This window comes from Maniola jurtina, chromosome 24 (assembly GCF_905333055.1).
Source record: "Maniola jurtina chromosome 24, ilManJurt1.1, whole genome shotgun sequence".
NCBI lineage: Eukaryota > Metazoa > Arthropoda > Insecta > Lepidoptera > Nymphalidae > Maniola > Maniola jurtina.
The window spans coordinates 9,004,436-9,024,193 of record NC_060052.1 but is presented as its reverse complement, the minus strand read 5'-3'; the positions used below and the strand labels follow the sequence as shown (position 1 = coordinate 9,024,193).

Genomic DNA, 19,758 nt, shown 5'->3' with positions numbered 1-19,758 from the left:
ACCCAACTGTGGCGACGCCTAAAAGGAGGGTAATGTGGACCTGTATGTATGTGTGTCCGTTATTATATCCGCTCGTAACCACTCAACGGCTCAACTGATTTTGATAAATGATAAGATATATATAAAACACTCGCCCGCCCCAGCAATGTGCAATGCAACCAGCAGGGTACTATGTCAATGCAATTGCGGTGTAGGTGCTAATATTTCTAAAGTACAATGCAGAATTTTTGATGAAAGCTATATAACATGTTGTACAATTATCATCATATTTCAACAAATTAACACAAAATATTAATAAACTTGCATGTCTTCCTCTTAAGAGGGCTCTCTCCGTCACTCGTTTCATACAATCGTAGTTCCAATTTCATTTGAATATTAAGCAACCAAAGTCCATGAAATTTTGCAGACATATTCTAGAAACGAATATATTCTATGTCTGTGGTTTTCCAGATTTCTGTTAAAATATTCGGTTTTAAAGTTACGCGGTCTTAAAAATTTACATACAAATCTTTGAGGCCCTGTAATTTTAAAACTACATATTTTTAGAAAAATCTAAAACACCACAGACACAGATATTAGTTTCTAGAATAATATGTCTGCAAAATTTCATAGACTTTGGTTGCTTAATATTCAAATGAAATTGGAACTACGATTGTATGAAACGAGTGGAAACGAGTGACGGAGAGAGCCCTGTTAAATCACTCTATCTATTGATGTAAACCGCATTAAAATCTGTTGCGTAGTTTAAAAGATCTAAGCGCACAGAGGGACAGACAGCGAGAAGCGACTTGATTTTATGCTATTTTCAAACAAATGTAAAACCTACCCACCTGAAACCTCTAACCCCTATAACCCTATTTCCAGTCCAATCCAACTAGAAACATGAAAAAGGTTTCATTCAAACTCAATTTCACGGCCCACGTGGCCAATGGTCAGTTCAATTAACACAAATCCATCTTCCATGCAGCCGCTGAAACGATTGGTTGCCAACAATCTGTCGCAAAAGAAAGAAAAGAAATAAAAGAAAAACCGGTCGAGTACGAGTGGGACTCGCACTCGATGGGTTCCATACCATCGTAAAAAGTATAACACTATGTGCTTTTTAATTTGCATGGCGGCCATTTTGAAATTTTTATTAATTGTTATTATACACATTCTGTGAAAATTTCGACTCTACATGTTGTGTTTTATTTATCTACTAGCTGATGCCCGCAGCTTCGCCCGCGTGGATTTGTCAGATCCCCTGCAGTATCAGGATTGAGGAGTTGGACGCCAAATTTTTTATGAAACAATGTCGCAAAGTTCCTCTATCGATTTAAAAAGAAATGACGCAAATCGGTTCAGAAATCTCGGAGATTTCGGTGAACATAGGTAGAAAAACACAACTCCTTTTTTGAAAGTCGGTTAAAAAAGTAGCCTATGTTACTTCCTGGTCGATCCTCTACTTGTCTGTGAAAATCCCGTCAAAATCGGTTCAGCCGTTCACAAGATTAGCCTTTTCAAACAGACAGACAGACAGACAGACAGACAAAAATTTTAAAAACGTGTGATTCAGTTATAGTATCGTTCAAATAACCATATGACCTTAATATGCGGTAGTTATTTCGAAATTACAGACAGACACTCCAATTTTATTTATTAGTATAGAATAGATATATAAAAGGAAAAGCTGACTTACTGACGGACTGACTGACTGATCTATCGACGCACAGCTCAAACTACTGGACGGATCGGGCTGAAAGGCATGCAGATATTCGTAGCTATTATGACGTAGACATCGGCTAAGATATATTTTTTGAGAATTCAAAACCCTTTCTCACTCACTCACTCGCGTGATTGCCTGGCAGATATCGCTTCAAAGTGATTACTTCGCCAATTGTACTTCTATTTTTTATTTATTGTTTTACTTTGTCTTTCTTTTTTACAATAAAGTATATTTCATTCTCACTTCATTATTACGGTTTATAAGATGACACAGGAGGGACAAACAGACAGACGGATGGACTGTGGAGGCTTAGTAGTAGGTCCCGTTGGCACCCTTCGAATACGGAACCCTAAAAAGAAAGAAATAGAAATAAAATGGTAACAGTTGTGACGCAGCTGGCACTTTTAATGAAATAGAAGATGGATCTTCACACAAGGAACAAATCTAGACAGAATAATGGCCTTTTAATCCTATTATCATTTTTATCTCTTTATTACACCTACTTCTTGGTACAACTGCAAACTACAATTGAAGCTTGTTTTCTAGATTTACTTCATCTAGAAAAGATATTATTATTGTACAATGCACTATTTATTAGATCATACTTCGGATAATTTTCAATTGTCACAGATTTTTGGACGTTATTAGATAGCTGAGGAAGTCTAAAACTTTTGAAGATTAAATCTGCAGACCAAGAACTTCTATGATTTTTTTAAAGAAAAATTGCATTTTTTAAATATGTAAATATCTATAAACTAAATAATGCAGCAATATTATAGCTAGCAGGAAGCCAGAAAGGCATTTTGAATTCAGTTCGCTCCTCAACCGTTGAGCTATCGAGGCTCAAAAAGAATTAGAAACGTGGAAGCAAATCGCTTCGTACGAGTCCGTGGGATTTCGATTATGTAGAGGGGGTGATTATGTAAACTTAGTATTAGTATTAGGAATGCAAAAACCTGTCCGACCAATAAAATATGTAATAACCTCATAATACCCCGTACGTTAAACGATACATGTAGTAAATATTTGTTTACAATATTGAGCGTATCAGAGACTGGCCCCGCGCACCACAGTACGTGATTTTATCAACCCCATGAGTTATTGCACCCCTCCACCCCCGTCCGGTGAAATATGTCGGCTGTTATTTGCCGCGGTCAAGCCGATATAATAACAACTCTTCATTTTATATGATTTTACGGAGATGTGGACTACATTTTTTGATGTAAATATACAAAAATCTATCTAAATAATATACAAGTGTAAATTAAAAATTTATAACACCCCCGACAAGTGAAGGTTACAGTAACTAGAAAAGAGCTGATAACTTTCAAACGGCTGAACCGATTTTCTTGGATTATAGCTAAGAACACTCTGGATCAAGCCACCTTTCAAACAAAAAAACTAAATTAAAATCGGTTCATTAGTTTAGGAGCCACGATGTCACAGACAGATACACAGATACACACGTCAAACTTATAACACCCCTGCTTTTGGGTCGGGGGTTAGTAAAAAGAAAAGTTTTCTTTAAACTCAGATTTCAAACCGCTATTTTACCCCCTTAGGAATTGAATTTTCAAAAATCCTTTCTTATCGAATGTTTACGTCATAACAGCTATCTGTATGATTTTCAGCCTGATCCGTCCAGAAGTTTGAGTAGATCAGTCAGTAAGTTAGTAACCTTTTCTTTTTACTTACATATTTAGATATAGAAGATATAAATAGAAGATAAAGTAAGGAACATCAATGACCCAAATACAAACGTATTGAGCAAAATGTAAATTGACCCCTTTCTCGCTTGACTGACAAGACAGATTGAATTAAAGTAAATAAAAATTGCTTCGATTGCTACCTCCCTACCTCCCTTCCTCTCGCGGGAGTTTCGCCGTTTTTAATTAACTCCAAGAGGATTCTTTTATAGTAATTAGATTTTTTTTTATTAACGTACTTAGTTTTTTAACGTACTTACTTTAGACAGAAATGATAAAAAATGTTTCATTCAAATAAACTTTTAAGTACTAAGTATATTATATTAGAAGAAAATGGTAATAGCCTAGTGGTTAGATCGTCGGCCATGTTTTGAGGAGGTCGGGGGTTTGATCTTGGGCGCGCTCTCTTCTCGGAGTTATATACGTTTTCAAGTAAGTAAATATCACTTGCTTTGACAGTGAAGGAAAACATCATGAGGAAACCTGCATGCCTGACAGTTTTCCAATTTGTAGTAAAGAAAAACAGTGTGTTCATGAACTCAATAAGTCTACTATATCACATAGCCATAGATGGCACTGTCCGTTATTAATTTGCAGTGTTACGTAGTATAGTATTAAAATATCTTGTACGGAACCTTTCGAAGTTCGGAAGTAAAAAAAATCTATTAAAAGTAGGCTCCTGAAAAAAGTTTATTATACAATCGAAGATTATGTAAATGACAAAAAAGCTTGGATTTGACACGCTCCAGCAATACACGGGGCTGCAATTGCTTGTATAGTACAGTATGGCATATTATTGTAAATTGAATACTTGAAAAGAGCAACCGCCGAGTTTCTTGCTGGTTCTTCTCGGTAGGTACGGCTTTCCGAACCGGTGGTAGATTATTTTGTCGATTCAAAAGCACTTGTAAAAGTTTGATTGAATAAAAATATTTTGAATTTGAATTCGTGTGCGAATCCGACTCGTATAGGTTTTTTTTGTGAATGAAACCCCCTTCCCGAAAGTCAGAAGTTTCGCATTATGTGACGTGAATGCCGAAAGATTACGAAGAAAATCTTTGCAAAGAGAATAAGAAAATCTAGTGTCTCCAATTTCACGTACATGCTACGTGACTTGGCTACGCGGTGCTACGCCGTAGCACGTAGCACGCGCTACGATAGAGCTTAGGATTGTCTTGGGGTTTACAATTGAGTTTTTATATCGACAACTGTTTTTGAATTTTTCAATTGTTATACAATTAAGTGGCGATAGCCTAGTGGTTAAAACGTCGAATTTGTATTCGGGACGTCCAGGGTCCAATCCCGGATATGCACCTCTAACTTTTCAGAGGTTTAATAATATGTGCGTTTTAAGCAATTAAATATCACTTGCTTTAACGGTGAAGGAAAAAATCGTGAGGAAACCTGCATGCCTGAGAGTTCTTCATAATGTCCTTATAGGTCTTGTTGTCTTCCAATCTGTAATTAGTTTGCAATTGGTCAAACGGTTTAAATAAATGATGGGAATTGAAAAAATATTACATCCATACTCATAAATATTAAACATTTTTTTAAATGCTAAAGTAGACGCGTAAAATATACTATAAGGAACAAAAATATTATTTTAAAATGGAGATTGTAATATTTTTTATTCAAATAAACGATTACAAGTGCTTTTGTATCGTCGAGTACGTTGAATCTACCGATGTTGTTTGGATGTAGGTCTTGTAAGCGAAAATAGACCTTGTAGTTTTATGATATGCAAACGATATTCAACCTTATTGCAGCAGTTTTATGGTCGGTATTAAATGATAGATTCTACACAGTTGATAGGTTGACAACTTGTCAGCAATAAAATATCGACGCGTTAACTCTCTCACAAACAAAATATTTTATAACAAAGAGTTCCAAAGAACTTTGTAACTTCACTATCACGTCGCTGCTACGTGACTGCTACGGCGTAGTGATGACGTAGCTCAAACTACGAACAAACCTAAACTTGGAAACATTGTCGTGGGATTACCTTCTCCAGTTAAACAAGTGTAAATTAAAAATTTTCAACACCCACGACAAATCATTTTCAAATAAATAATTATGTTTATCTAGGCAACGTCCATCTTGACAGCTTGACATTTGTCAATTGACACTTGAATATTATGAACCTAAGGGTTATCTAACCTTCTTTTCTACAAGAAAACTAGAAAATAGCTGATAACTTTTAAACGGCTGAACCATTTTTTTTGGATTATAGCTAAGAACACTCTCGATCAAGCCACCTTTCAAACAAAAAAAGTAAGTTAAAATCGGTTCATTCGTTTAGGCGCTACGATGCCACAGACAGATACACAGATACACAGACACACAGATACACAGATACACACGTCAAACTTATAACACCCCTCTTTTTGGGTCGGGGGTTAAAAAAAGATTTTTAAGAAAACTTGAAACTAGGGAATAACAGTGAGGTTTTTATGGAATTTCTAACTAATTTTAGTATCAACAAGTGTAAGTTAGAAATTTATAACACCCCCGACAAGTGTACAGTAACTAGAAAAGAGCTGATAACTTTCAAACTGCTGAACTGATTTTCTTGAATTATAGCTAAGAACACTCTCAATCAAGCCACCTTTCAAACAAAAAAAACTAAATTGAAATCGGTTCATTAGTTTAGGAGCTACGATGCCACAGACAGATACATACGTTAAACTTATAACACCCCTCTTTTTTTGTCGGGGGTTAAAAATACCGGTCAAGTGAGAGTGAAACTAGCACACAAAGGATTCCGTACCATCGTACAAGAAATAACACTTTAATTTATTTTTTAATTTACATGGTGGATATTTAAAAGTTTTTATTATTTGTTGTTTTAGCGGCAATAGAAATTTAAAAAAAGAACTGAGAAAATCTAAAGTCTCTACCTATTACGGTTCACGAGATACAGTCTGCTGACAGACAGATGGAAGGATGGATGAATAGCGTAGGCTTAGTTAGTAACATGAAGTTCTTTCTTTTCTTCATAAGAAACCTGAGCTTGGAATCACTGGTTTGGATATATCTTTTCTATTTTGAAAATATTGAGAGTAACCTAACAAGGTGTTTAAAAAGTCTATCCAGTCATAACAGACCTAGGTGATAGAATTAATAAAAGATAGAATAATCAGAATGGAGTTCTCTCTTTTCTTCAAGAAAGTCTTTTATTGTATTCGGAACAAAAGACAAGAAATTTCGTTAACAAGAAATGAACGTATTCTCAAAGTGGCACCTCAAGACAAAGGTCCCCAACATAATTACAGTTATTTTAACAATTCGCAAAGTTCACAACTAATAAGTCCCAAAGTAGGCGAGTTCAAGCCGAGATGGAGACTATTTGAGAAGTAATTTGAAATGAAAATTAGGGCAAAAGTTGTTGAATCGATTTGTGACACTAACTTTGAAGATTTAATGTCCAACTAACTGATTCCCGCGATTTTATCCGCGTGGGTTAAAGTTTTTAAAAATCCCATGGAAACTTTAATTTTCCGGGATAAAAATTAGCCTTTATCACTCTCCAGGTCTTTAATTTTACCCTTGCAAAAAATTAGGTTGATTCGTCGCTCCGTTGCGATGTGATGAAAGGACCAACCAACACACAAATACACATATTATAACACTTTCGCATTTATAATATGTGTAGTGATAAGTTATATATATTAGTTTATTAGTTAGAAGAATACCCGGCTGAGTTTGTTGTGGGCTCTTCTCAGACTTGGGCGCGTTTGGAACCCTCGTAGCTTTAGTTTTAAGTTACGTAATTAATTATCACCACTATATCGTACAAAAACAATTTCGACCCTCAAAAGGAGTACAATTGTACCTACTTTGAATAAGTGATTTTGTTTTTGGCTTAGACTTTGACTTTATTGCACTTAGTGAAAAATATATCTGTAAAAATTGGTAATAACTTAGTGGTACTAATACCTATATAAATTTGTTTTAAGTTTTTTTATGAGATTTATGATTTTATTCATAATTATCACCATATCTTTCAAATCTAAAAATTATGACCATCAAAAGGAGTACAACAGTACCTACTTTGAGTAAATGATTCTGATTTTGATTTTGATTTTGTTTTCTTAAAAATGGATGCAAAATCAAGATAGCTACTTAAAGTTAGTGTACCGGTAGACATGAAGGGTTCGCATGGGTGGCGGTAGGCCGCGCGTTACAGACAAGAATATCGATTGGTCTATTAATAGAGCTGCACCATGCCCGTGCCAACCGCACTGTTTGCTTACACGTAGTAAACCACAAGAGTTAGGACGACTTTAAAAACCTGCAATCGTTGATAGAATGGCCGAGCTTGATTTGTCAAGTAACCCGACAATTACAAGTTGTAAGCACAACGTAGCAAAAACTTAGCGTTATCATTATACTACCTTAACACAATACAATGCCAATAACCATTTGCCTTATCTTGTTTTAGGGGCTTAGTATTTTTCAAAACCAGCAGTGTATAGCGTGCAAAACTCGGGTCAATGCCCCACTTACAACATTGCTATCGAGACGAGAGTTCTTACGGGATTTTGAAAACCTAAATGAACGCGGACGAAGTTGTTCCTTAGATGATGAGTACTTAGTAATAACAAGTGTAAATTAAAAATTTATAACACTCCCGACAAGCGAAGGTTACAGTAACTAGAAAAGAGCTGATAACTTTCAAACGGCTGAACCGATTCTTGGATTACTAAGAATACTCTCGATCAAGCCACCTTTCAAACAAAAAAAAACTAAATTAAAATCGGTTCATTAGTTTAGGAGCTACGATGCCACAGACAGATTCACAGATACACACGTCAAACTTATAACACCCCTCTTTTTGGGTCGGGGGTTAAATATTAGTCTAAGCATTCATTAGCTGGATGTTTATTAGCCAATAAAAAGCACTCCCATTTCGTAGACATGTGATCTCAAAATGAACAATTTTTGCCCCAGACTTATCTTATTAACCTATATCCGGAAAATTCCATAACATAGACATTAACGCCCTCTGCTGCGAACTAGGCCGCACGTAATTTGTTTACAAAAACGTATTGCGTACGAAATCATAAATATCTTATTACTTACGCGTAAACAGACTCGTAAAATCTCTTGAACGAGATCACTTAATACGTGGGCATTATGGTGTTGTGACTGGAAGAGAATAAAATGAACAGAATGAAAATAGCGTTTATTAGTTCATTTAAAAGATTTCTAATTAATGAAGTCCATTAGAAAGTACCTCAATAGCCTGGTGGGTAAGCCAGACGCAGTGGTAAGCTGTGGTCATATTAGTGGAAGGTCCCGGGTTTGATTCCTGGCAGGGGTTTGGAAATTTATGATTTCTAAATTTCTGGTGGAAGGCTTCGGCCGCTAGTTACTACCCCACCAGCAAAGCGATTTAGCGTTCCGGTACGATGCCGTGTAGAAAGTAGAAACCAAAGGGGTATGGGTTTAATAAAAAATGCCATACCCCTTCCAGGTTAGCTCGTTTCCATCTTAGACTGCATCATCACTTACCGCCAGGTGACATTGCAGTCAAGGGCAGCAGGCAGTCTGTACATAACTTGTATCAGAATTAAAAAAAAAAGACTTAAAATCTTAACCACTGGCATAATCGCCGCTTCTGGATCAATATCTGGAATAATATCTGATGTAAGCAAATTCAGAAAAAAATTACTCCACGTGAATAACATACAATAGGTATAAGTACAATTCAATACAGGTAGAGTATACATCCAAGCTAGTATGATAGTAATATCTAGTAATACCTACAGCTCAACGGAAAGTTCCCCTCAGACAACTCAATAAGACTCCAGTTATAATTGAGTTGTGGCCCTGACGCCCGGACTAGACCACTTTGATCTAAAACACAACACGAACTGCTAACCTGATTGTGAAGGCAATAATTGGAATCAAATCTCGTTAGATAATTCCTCTGTTTGGAACAAATAAACGAATTTATTGTGACAGCTTTCTATCGCCTAACCAAATATTATGTTGAGAGTGATCTAGAGTGAGGCAACTCTCGGTTTGGTCCTGAAACGACGATATGTCGAATATAATGACGTAAAATCAAAGAAAAATAAGGCTACTTTAAGGCTACCTTCGTCAAATGAACGAAGGTTTAACTTTTGAAGGTTTTATTTATTACTAGAGGATGCCCGCGACTTCGTCCGCGTGGATGTAGGTTTTTGAAGATCCCGTGGGAACTATTTCGTTTTCCGGGATAAAAAGTTGTCTATGTCCGTCCCCGGGATATAAGCTAACTTTGTACCAAATGTCAGAATCGGTTAAACAGTTGGGCCGTGAAAAGGTAGCAGGCAGACAGACAGACAGACACACTTTCGCATTTATAATATTAGTATGGATTACTCAAATAAACTTTATCTAGTGTTTTTTAAATCGTCACTGAATCTAATGCTGCTAAACGTGTGTGCACGGACGCCCCAAATTGAAGGCCTTAAGTAATCATTATTAACTTGATGATACCCGCGACTTTACCCGCCTGGATTTAGGTTTTAAAAAATCCCGTTTTCTTAGATTTTTCGGGATGAAAAGTAACCTGTGACACTTTCCAAGCCTTCAAAGTTGCCATGCAAAAAATCAGGTCTCCATTGCTCCGTTACGAAATGATTGAAGGACAAACCAATAAACCAACCGACAAACACACTTTTGCATTTATAGATGCCCGCGGCTTCGCCCGCGTGGATTACGGTTTCTTTAAATCTCGTAGGAACTCTTTGATTTTCCGGGATAAAAAGTAGCTTATGTGTTAATCCAGGATATTATCTATCTCCATTCCAAACAGCCAAATCCATTCAGTAGTTATTATTATTGCGTGAAATGTGATGTGATAATTTGTAATATGTATGGGATTGCATGGGAATATATATGTCGGTATCAGTTAAATTTTACGGATTGTCTTTGCCTCATTTGCATATTCACGTTTGGGCCTACAAAAACAAGTATTTGAAAAATAAAGCACACATACTGTTTTTGAAATGACAATCCATCCCGTAGAGGCTTGCAGGCTTTATTGTGAGTATAAAATTCATATGAACATTTTATTGCGCAGCGCCGACTCTGTGAAGGAATCCTCCATTATTGCACATTACCATAGGCACGACCAGTATTGAACGTGTTTGAACCTGGCTGCTGTGCGGTACGGTCAGCAAAATCACAAAACTAAAAATATATTTTAAATACCATGCATAAAATGTTCAAAAAGTAATTATACTAAGGGTTAATTTTTCAATCGCTAAATAACTTTCTGCTGAGAAATATGACAGATTTTCTATACAAAAACTGCCAAAGCCTCAAATTTATTCGTCAGATAAAAGTTATTTGACGATTGAAAAATCGGGCCTTAATATTATACACACGTGAACGTCGATTTAGGCTTTTAAAAATCCCATAAGGAATGAATGGGAACCCTAAGATTTTCAGTGGTAAAAATTAGCCTATATCATTCTCCGGGATACAGCTATTACGTCACTATTAAAACGGTATTACGTCAAAATTGACCATAAAAAAGCGTGAACGGTAAAAAGCTCGCAGACAGACAGACATTTTTTAGCATTTATAATATTAATATGGATGCAAAACGGTATAATATGCTGAAAAATCTCCACCATTATAAAACATAGTCGACGGAAGAAGTCATCATTTCAAAAATTGGGACAATAAAGCAGATCTTGAAATAAGAAATTTTTACGCATATTTTGTCATCTATCTAGGATTCTCACCCTTTATAACTACTATTTTCTCAAATAAAATAACGTTGGAACTATCTTAATTACTATGATTTACTATAGAAATAGTATCCATAAGCAAAATTAATGATGTAAACTTTACATTTTTCGAATAAATAACTCAAAAATTATCTTATTTCGATCAAACAACCACAAATGAATTTACTCGTTGTTCGAAAAGGTCCTGAATATTTTACCCATTATATTTTCCTCGCAAAGTACTTTTTCTGCTGTCGGTACAAGGCTATATTAAACGAATTCCTCAAGTATGAGATCCAATTTATTGTAGGCATTCAATACCCGCCATTAACACGCTGCCATTACCAAGTGATCAAGATGTGGCTGACATTCCGTCTCTCCCTACCCTACCCCTGCCTCTTACCCCTGCCCCCTACAACCTACCCCTGCAACTACCCCGTGCCTCGTAACGCGTCACGTATTTCTGCCATATTTGATTACTTCCATAGAATTCAATAATTAAATGTTTTTGCAAAAATAAAAGTACTTTCAAATAAATTTAATTTACCACGTACATGATTTCTTCACAACTAGGTTTTGCTTGTGGATTAATTCTGACAGTCGATATTTATTGACCCAATAATTTATTCCCGTGAAAATTTCGATAAATCTACATTAGAAAAGGGAAGCTCTGTGAAATTTTTCAGATTTCTAGATCCAAGAGTTTGAGCTATGTGTTAATGAGTCACTCAGTCAGAGAATGAGTAGGGAAATTACTTTTTATATAGGTATTTAGATAGTGTAAATGTTGATACTATAGCAACCTAAGGCAGTGGTTAAATGGTCTGTTTTGAAAAAAATATTAGATTATGTTCATTATTGAATACATTAGAATACCGAAAAAATCTATTTTTTTATTATTATAGAACTCTAAAGTTTTTTTATAAGCATCCTTGGCTTGAATTGTAATCAATCTCGAGGTTTTGGATTATTTTCACAAACAAACTCATAAACATTTACAGAAAGAATATCAAATGAAAAAATATGAAAGAATTTAATCTCTTGATTTGACATTTGTATTTTTCTGCTATCGCTACCAAAAAAGAAATATAGAGTTCTCTGGCATTGCGTCGCGGAGTCTTGGATGCTTAATTAAATATAAGACCCTGAATATTCATCCGGGAATTTGAATAATAATGAATTTTTTGAATGCTCAGAAGAAATGGATTCCTTTAACTTTGAATAAAATTATGAATTCGGCGAACTTCAAATGGTGAACTAATATTGATTATAATTTACGACTTTTTGTTTCCGAGAATCTGGTTTAGGTACAGATTTATATTATTTATGCTTGCCGGGTTTGATTAGAACTTCGATTTTTCTTTTTTCCATTTCTCTCGACAGTTTTACTTACTTTGAATGCTGAATAGAAAAATTAGCTTTGAAGTGTGAAGGCCAAGTGCGAGTCAGACTCGCGCACCGAGGGTTCCGTACTCAGGTATTTTTCCGACATTTTGCACGATAAATCAAAAACTACTATGCATAAAAATAAATAAAAATCTGTTTTGAGAAGGTACAGGTAAAGCCCTGTTTTGGCGCCATTATTTTATTTTAACAGGGCTCTCTCCGTCACTCGTTTCATACAATCGTAGTTCCAATTTCATTTGAATATTAAGCAACCAAAGTCCATGAAATTTTGCAGACATATTCTAGAAACTAATATCTGTGTCCCCGCGATGCCCGCGACCTCGTCCGCGTGGATGTAGGTTTTTGAAGATCCCGTGGGAACTGTTTGGTTTTACGGGATAAAAAGTTGTCTATGTCAATCATATGGACGCAAGCTATCTCAGTACCAAATTTCGTCAGAATCGGTTCAACTGTTGGGCCGTGGAAAGGTAGCAGACAGACAGACACACTTTCGCATTTATAATATTAGTATGGATAAATATCATATTTATTACGGTAATACGTTAACGTGATAACGCTGCTATTCGATTTTTATTGTCATGTCCACACAGGCCAGCAGCAAAGCCTCCGAACCGATAAAAACCTCTTAAAAGTCACCCTATTGGAAAATAGGGCTCTGGATTCCGAGGCATCCGGGCGTCGGGGAGATGCTTATATTGACATGTAATGGATTTTTGAACGACTGTTGGAAGGTTGGATTCCAATCGGTCGGACAGGACCGCAATATACCAGTTTGCGGCGGTTAATAGCTATTAGCTATATTATGTACTAGCGACCCGCCCCGGCTTCGCACGGGTGGATATTTATTTTTTCTATTTTCCGGGATAAAATATAGCCTATACGGATTCGGAAGAATCCCTCTAAGTAATGGTAAAAGAAATTTTGAAATCGGTCCAGTAGTTTTTGAGCCTATTCAATACAAACATACAAAAATACAAAGGTTTCCTCTTTATAATATTAGTATAGACTACAAAGTCTATAGACTAATTCCCGTTTTCCTCTGTGCTAATTCATCAGGGTGAGATTGCAACCAAGGGCTAGTAAAAATAATGTTTCTAATTTTGTAGCTCTTTCTTCATAAAATAGATGGATATTTTAATTTTTTTTTTGTGATGTAACACAGAACCACAAATTCGCAGTTTTCGGATGTTTTCCTTTACGTGCTTAAGACCTACCTACCTACCTGCCAAATCATGATTCTAGGTCAACGGGAAGTACCCTATAGATTTTCTTGACAGTGATCCTATAAGAGTTCCGTTTTTCCTTTTGAGGTACAGAACCCTAAAAAATACCTAATCGTAATTCTAAAGGCATTCTTTTATTTCGTAATTTAAGCAGCGCCAGTCAATTTGGGCCCATCTGCGAGAGTCAATGGGAGTCTGAGTGACGCGACGGGTCCCTGCTAACTTGATTGCAGGAACTATTTGTGTTTGCGCTGTGAAATTAGAGGACGTATGTCTCCCAGACGCGCTGAACAGGGTTGATAACTTCTTTTCAAAATTATAGCCAGTGTCATAGGGATATTGTAAGAATTCTAACGATAGGTACCACGCCATACATCCAAGTTTGCTCAGGCATTCAGAAGTCATGGTGGAATAAAGAAACTTCTCATTATAACCATACTAGTCGATACCTACGACTTCGCCCGCGTGGATTTAGGTTTTTGAAATCCCGTGGGAACTCTTTCATTTTCCGGGATAAACAGTAGCATATGTGCTAATCCAGGATATTATCTATCTCCATTCCAAATCTCAGCCAAATCCGTCCAGTAGTTTTTGCGTGAAGGAGTAACAAACATACACACACACACATATACACAAACTTTCGCCGTTATAATATTAGTGTGACAGGGAGTAACCAGAACGCTAGCAAAAACGAAGACAGGTGATAGTACTGATGATTACTGATAATAAACTACGAAAAAAATATCCTGTATTTTTTAAAAGTTCACAATATATTGCAAATAAAACATCTGACTGACGCTAGAGGTCAACGAGCGTTCCGTAAATAAGTCACTCGAAGTCAATGCACGCTGCATTGACTTCGAGACATTATAGGTGAGGCATTGACCCGAGTTTTGCACACTACGATGCGGGTTTGAAAAATACTAAATCACTAAAACTACAAAATACTACTGGCATATAAGTTTTAGTTAGCGTTCGAACCCTGAAAACATTACACTCCTTTTGTTGGGCAATCGTGTAAAAATAAAATTAGTCACACTAATATTATAAAGGCGAAAGTTTGTGTGTATGTGTGTGTGTGTGTATGTTTGTCACTCCTTCACGCAAAAACTACTGGACGGATTTGGCTGGGAATGGAGATAGATAATAACCTGGATTAGCACATAGGCTACTTTTGTCCCGGAAAATCAAAAAGTTCCCACGGGATTTCGAAAAACCTAAATCCACGCGGGCGAAGTCGCGGGCATCGGCTAGTTAAGGATAAATAGGTAGAAACTAATGGGATTTTATCTATTTGTTGCAGGTGCAGTAGGCGGTGATGGCGATGACAGCGACGACAAGGAAAAGGAGGAAGAGGCGGAACGTGAGCGGCAAGAGGCCATCCGTGAAGCCGAGGAGAGGCGCAAGGAGAAGCATCGCAAGATGGAGGAGGAGCGAGAGAAGATGCGCCAGGAGATCAGGGACAAGGTCAGTGACATTCGTTTTACAGTGTAGAAGGAAGAGGTGGGATGTGATAGGTAGTTAGAGGTCATCCGTGAAGCCGAAGTGAGACGCAAGAAGGAGCATCGCAAGATGGAGGAGGAGCGAGAGAAGATGTGCCAGGAGATCAGGGACAAGGTCAGTGAAGTGTAGAATTAAGAGGCAGGATGTGATAGTAAGAGGTCATCTGTGAAGCCGAAGAGAGACGCAAAGAGAACTATCGCGAGATAAAAGAGTAGCGAGAGAAGAAACGCCAGGAGATTAAGGAACGAGTCCGTGATACTCAGGTTATAGTTTAAAGGTAAGAGGTGGAACATGAGCAGCAAGAGGTAATCCATGACGTCAGGGCTTTTTCGTCTTTTTGTTTCGTATACATATCACTTTTAGGAGGACTTTATGCCAAGTCAGACACAATCCACCTGATTTTATGAGAATCGTTTTGCAATAAATAATATTACGCTAAAAAAACTCTAAACCATCTTCGCGTTATTGCCTTTCTAATGAAACTGATTTGGGACATAACGGTTGGATGGTTTCAAAATCTATAACGGTCATAGGTAGATATATTTATGTAGATGTCTTGTTCGACACAACTCTTCCCTTAGATCATGGATGCAGGAAGTAATAAACAATTCTTATTACATAAAAGTGCTTCCTAATTCCATACCTTGGATTTAGATAAAGATAAATTTTTTCGTTCTCTTCTGACCTTTAAAGCTGTCATTATATTACCCCAATATCGTTCCATTTTTACTTTATCTGTAATGGCAGCCATTAAATTACAGCACTAGCGTGTTATCTAAGGAAATAATACACGATTTGCGTTTATTGGGCTGACAATGGATAAACCGTCTACTTTACGAGCAAATGTATCGAACATTGTATTTATTTGCTTAATAATTTTGCCATTTAGGCCGATTTTTCAATCGTCAAATAACTTTTATCTGAGGAATAAATTGACGTTTTGACAGATTTCCTATAAAAAAAATGTCAAAACCTTAATTTTTCCTGAAATAGTTATTTGACGATTGAAAAATCAGTCCTTAGCGTTTGGAAATCGCAGTATGTAATATTAATAAATAATAAGGCGATAATGCCCGCGACTTTGTCCACTGTGATTAGGTTTTTTAAAATCCCGTGGAAACTTTCCGGGATAAAAAGTAGCCTATGCTATCCTGCAGGATACAAGGTATCTCTATACCATAAAAATCGGTTAAACAGACTTTAAAAATCCCGTGAGAAATCTGATTTACTGGAATAAAATGTAGCTTGTGTCTATCTTTGGGATGTAAGCTAACTCTGTACCCAATTTCATCAAAATCGGTTAAACAGATGGGCCGTGAAAAAGGTAGCTGACAGACAAACAACCAGACGACTCATTTTCTCTGAATATATAAAAGGGAAAGCTGACTGACTGACTGATTGCTCTATCAACGCACAATAAAACTACTGGACGGATCTGACTGAAATCTAGCATGCAGATAACTATTATAACTTAGAAAGGATTTTTGAAATTTCAACCCCTATGGGGGTAAAATAGAGGTTCGAAATTTGAGTAGTCCATGTAAATGAAGTCGCGAGCATAAGCTAGTATGGATATATTAATATGGATAATGGATTGTATATAATATTAGTATGATGGATTAGTATGGATAACGGCTAAAATTTTTGAACATTAATTCACTACATTTTCATTCAAAAACAATACCTACTAAATGGACGATATAACAAAGTTAACATGTAAATCCTGTGTTAGTTTGAGATAACAGTTAGCTTTATGAGAGCGGACTACAGAATATAAATCGAGTATCGATGTATCGTGTCCTATATCGTTGTATATCGATTCTGTATCGCTCGTTCGTTAGGACGGCATTCAATTGGGTAAATGTATTCCCTACCGAACTCTGATTTACATACGCGAGTTATGGGGACCAATATCATATACTACGGGTTTTAGGGGATATAATATTATTATGCTGTTATGTAATGTTATTATTATCCAAATCTTTGAAGTCCAGTTAAATTTTTGGTGACCTTCTCCCGCGTTTTAATTTTGGGACCTCTGTAGCTTTAGTTTCAAGTTTACGTAATTAACTATACTATCACATTCAACAATTCAACAATTGACACTCATAAAGTTTATAATGGTACCTATTTTTAACCCCCGACCCAAAAAAAGGGGTGTTATAAGTTTGACGTGTGTATCTGTGTATCTATCTGTGGCATCGTAGCTCATAGCTAAACTAATGAACCGATTTTAATTTAGTTTTTTTTTTGTTTGAAAGGTGGCTTGATCGACAGTGTTCTTAGCTATAATCCAAGAAAATCGGTTCAGCCGTTTGAAAGTTATCAGCGCTTTTCTAGTTACTGTAACCTTCACTTGTCGGGGGTGTTATAAATTATTAATTTACACTTGTAATAAAGTTTAGTTTGGGTTGTTTTCAAGAAAAACACCGGCGCCTCAGCTCTCGCGGTGTGCGTCATACCTTAGTGTTACGTAACAACATAGCAACCTGAACTATGCAGAGCCAGCTCGTTATAAAAATACAGAAAAATAAGAGAAGAGATAAAAGAAGCGTGTTACAATGAAACTATACAATCCTACAGCTAAGTTTAAGCTGTCTAGAATCTAGGGAGCATGAATATAAAGTTAGTTTTTAGCTTTAACAACAGTTGACCTATATTTTTTTAACTAAAGATATTAAAAAGCTGTGACTTTAATGCACACTTAGGGAGATAATTTAAAACATTATTTGCTGTGTTGTACTTATATTTTACTAAATGATCTTTTCTCTCTTAATTTACCAGCGACCTGCCCCGGCTTCGCACGGGTCAATCTAGATAATAATGTGGTGTCAGTGTGGTTATTTTGTTAGATTTTAAGAGGGCTCTCTCCGTCACTCGTTTCATACAATCGTAGTTCCAATTTCATTTGAATATTAAGCAACCAAAGTCCATGAAATTTTGCAGACATATTCTACAAACTAATATCTATGTCTGTGGTTTTCCAGATTTCTGTTACAATATTCGGTTTCAAAGTTACGCGGTCTTATAAATTTACATACAAATCTTTGAGCCCCTGTAATTTTAAAACTACATATTTTTAGAAAAATCTAAAACACCACAGACACAGATATAAGTTTGTAGAATATGTCTGCAAAACTTCATGGACTTTGGTTGCTTAATATTCAAATGAAATTGGAACTACGATTGTATGAAGCGAGTGACGGAGAGAGCCCTGTTAAAAGAATAAGACAGCATTTTCGATTACAGCTTTCAGTTTTATTTCTCTCGACACCTTGAACCGTTTATTTGAACAAATTGACACAAAACAAGGTCATTATTTCTTTGTATATTAAAAGAATATTAGCCATGTTAATTATGACTAACATTCCCCTTTCCCCTCCAACTAAGCGTAAAGCTTGTGCTCGGAGTCTGTACGATACTTAGGTATAGTGCAACGGGCAGGGTTTGAACCAGTGACCTTTCGGATTTTAGTCCGCTTCTATAACCGTTGGCAGGCTATGTTAAACTATATTTATAAACCTTCCTCTTGAATCGCTCTATCTATTGATGAAAACCACATTAAAATCCGTTGCGTAGTTTAAAAGATCTAAGCGTACAGATACACAAACGGCAGGAAGCGACTTTGTTTTATACAATCTACTTAGAGATACTAGATTATGCTATTCGAGCTATCATTATCTAACCTACATTACTAATACTAAAAAGATTTGTTCTCGCATTAAAAATCCTTTTCTATGCGTCGAATACCAGAATTTTGCAATTACAGTCAATATAGCGCGGCGTTTGAACAATTAATTCGGCGAAATGGGTCAAGGGTGCTCGAGCGCACGCGGCGGGCGATTCGTTCCGTCTGAAGAGCCTTTACTGTGTTCCATATGTAAGCCAGAGTGGTGTAGGTACGTGTTTAACGTGTGTTCCGAAACACGTATGAAATAATTTTAAAAATTATGTGATGCGGTTGATTTAAGCCAACTGAAATGGGTTTGGTTTTAGGATGAGAACATGCGGAACAATCTGAGAACTCTCCGCACTATTATGGCTAGAAAACCCTCACCATTATGTGATTAATACAGGAGAGAGAGAGAAATAGAGAGACCATGTGGCTATAAAATGGCTTGAGAAATTCATGTAAATTTTTCAATAGCAATTAGTCCTTGTGTTGATCTTAACTAACTTTATCTAACATATAGATTAGACTACATTAGAATAGAAAGGCGATGTGACCTAGAGTGGAAACAGGCTAACCCAGATGAGGTATGGCAAAGTATAGGAGGAAATGCGTCGAAAGCCGGAATTTTGCAATTACAGTCAATATAGCGTGGCGTTTGAACAATTAATTCGGCGAAACGGGTCAAGGGTGCTCGAGCGCACGCGGCGGGCGATTCGTTCCGTCTGAAGAGCCTTTACTGTGTTCCACATGTGAGCCAGAGTGGTGTAGGTACGTGTTTAACGTGTGTTCCGAAAAACGTATGAAAATTTACAAA

At 36.5% G+C, this 19,758-nt stretch overlaps 1 protein-coding gene across 3 annotated transcripts in view; it reads left to right on the top strand.

Annotated features, from left to right (window-relative positions):
- The window catches only part of LOC123877712 (complexin), a 297,397-nt gene that overhangs the window by 247,155 nt on the left and 30,484 nt on the right, over positions 1–19,758 (top strand). For all 3 annotated transcript variants that reach the window (XM_045924566.1, XM_045924567.1, XM_045924568.1), the window contains one exon: positions 15,072–15,235. In XM_045924566.1, coding sequence (XP_045780522.1) covers positions 15,072–15,235 — 164 coding nt within the window. The remainder of the gene's footprint in view (positions 1–15,071; positions 15,236–19,758) is intronic.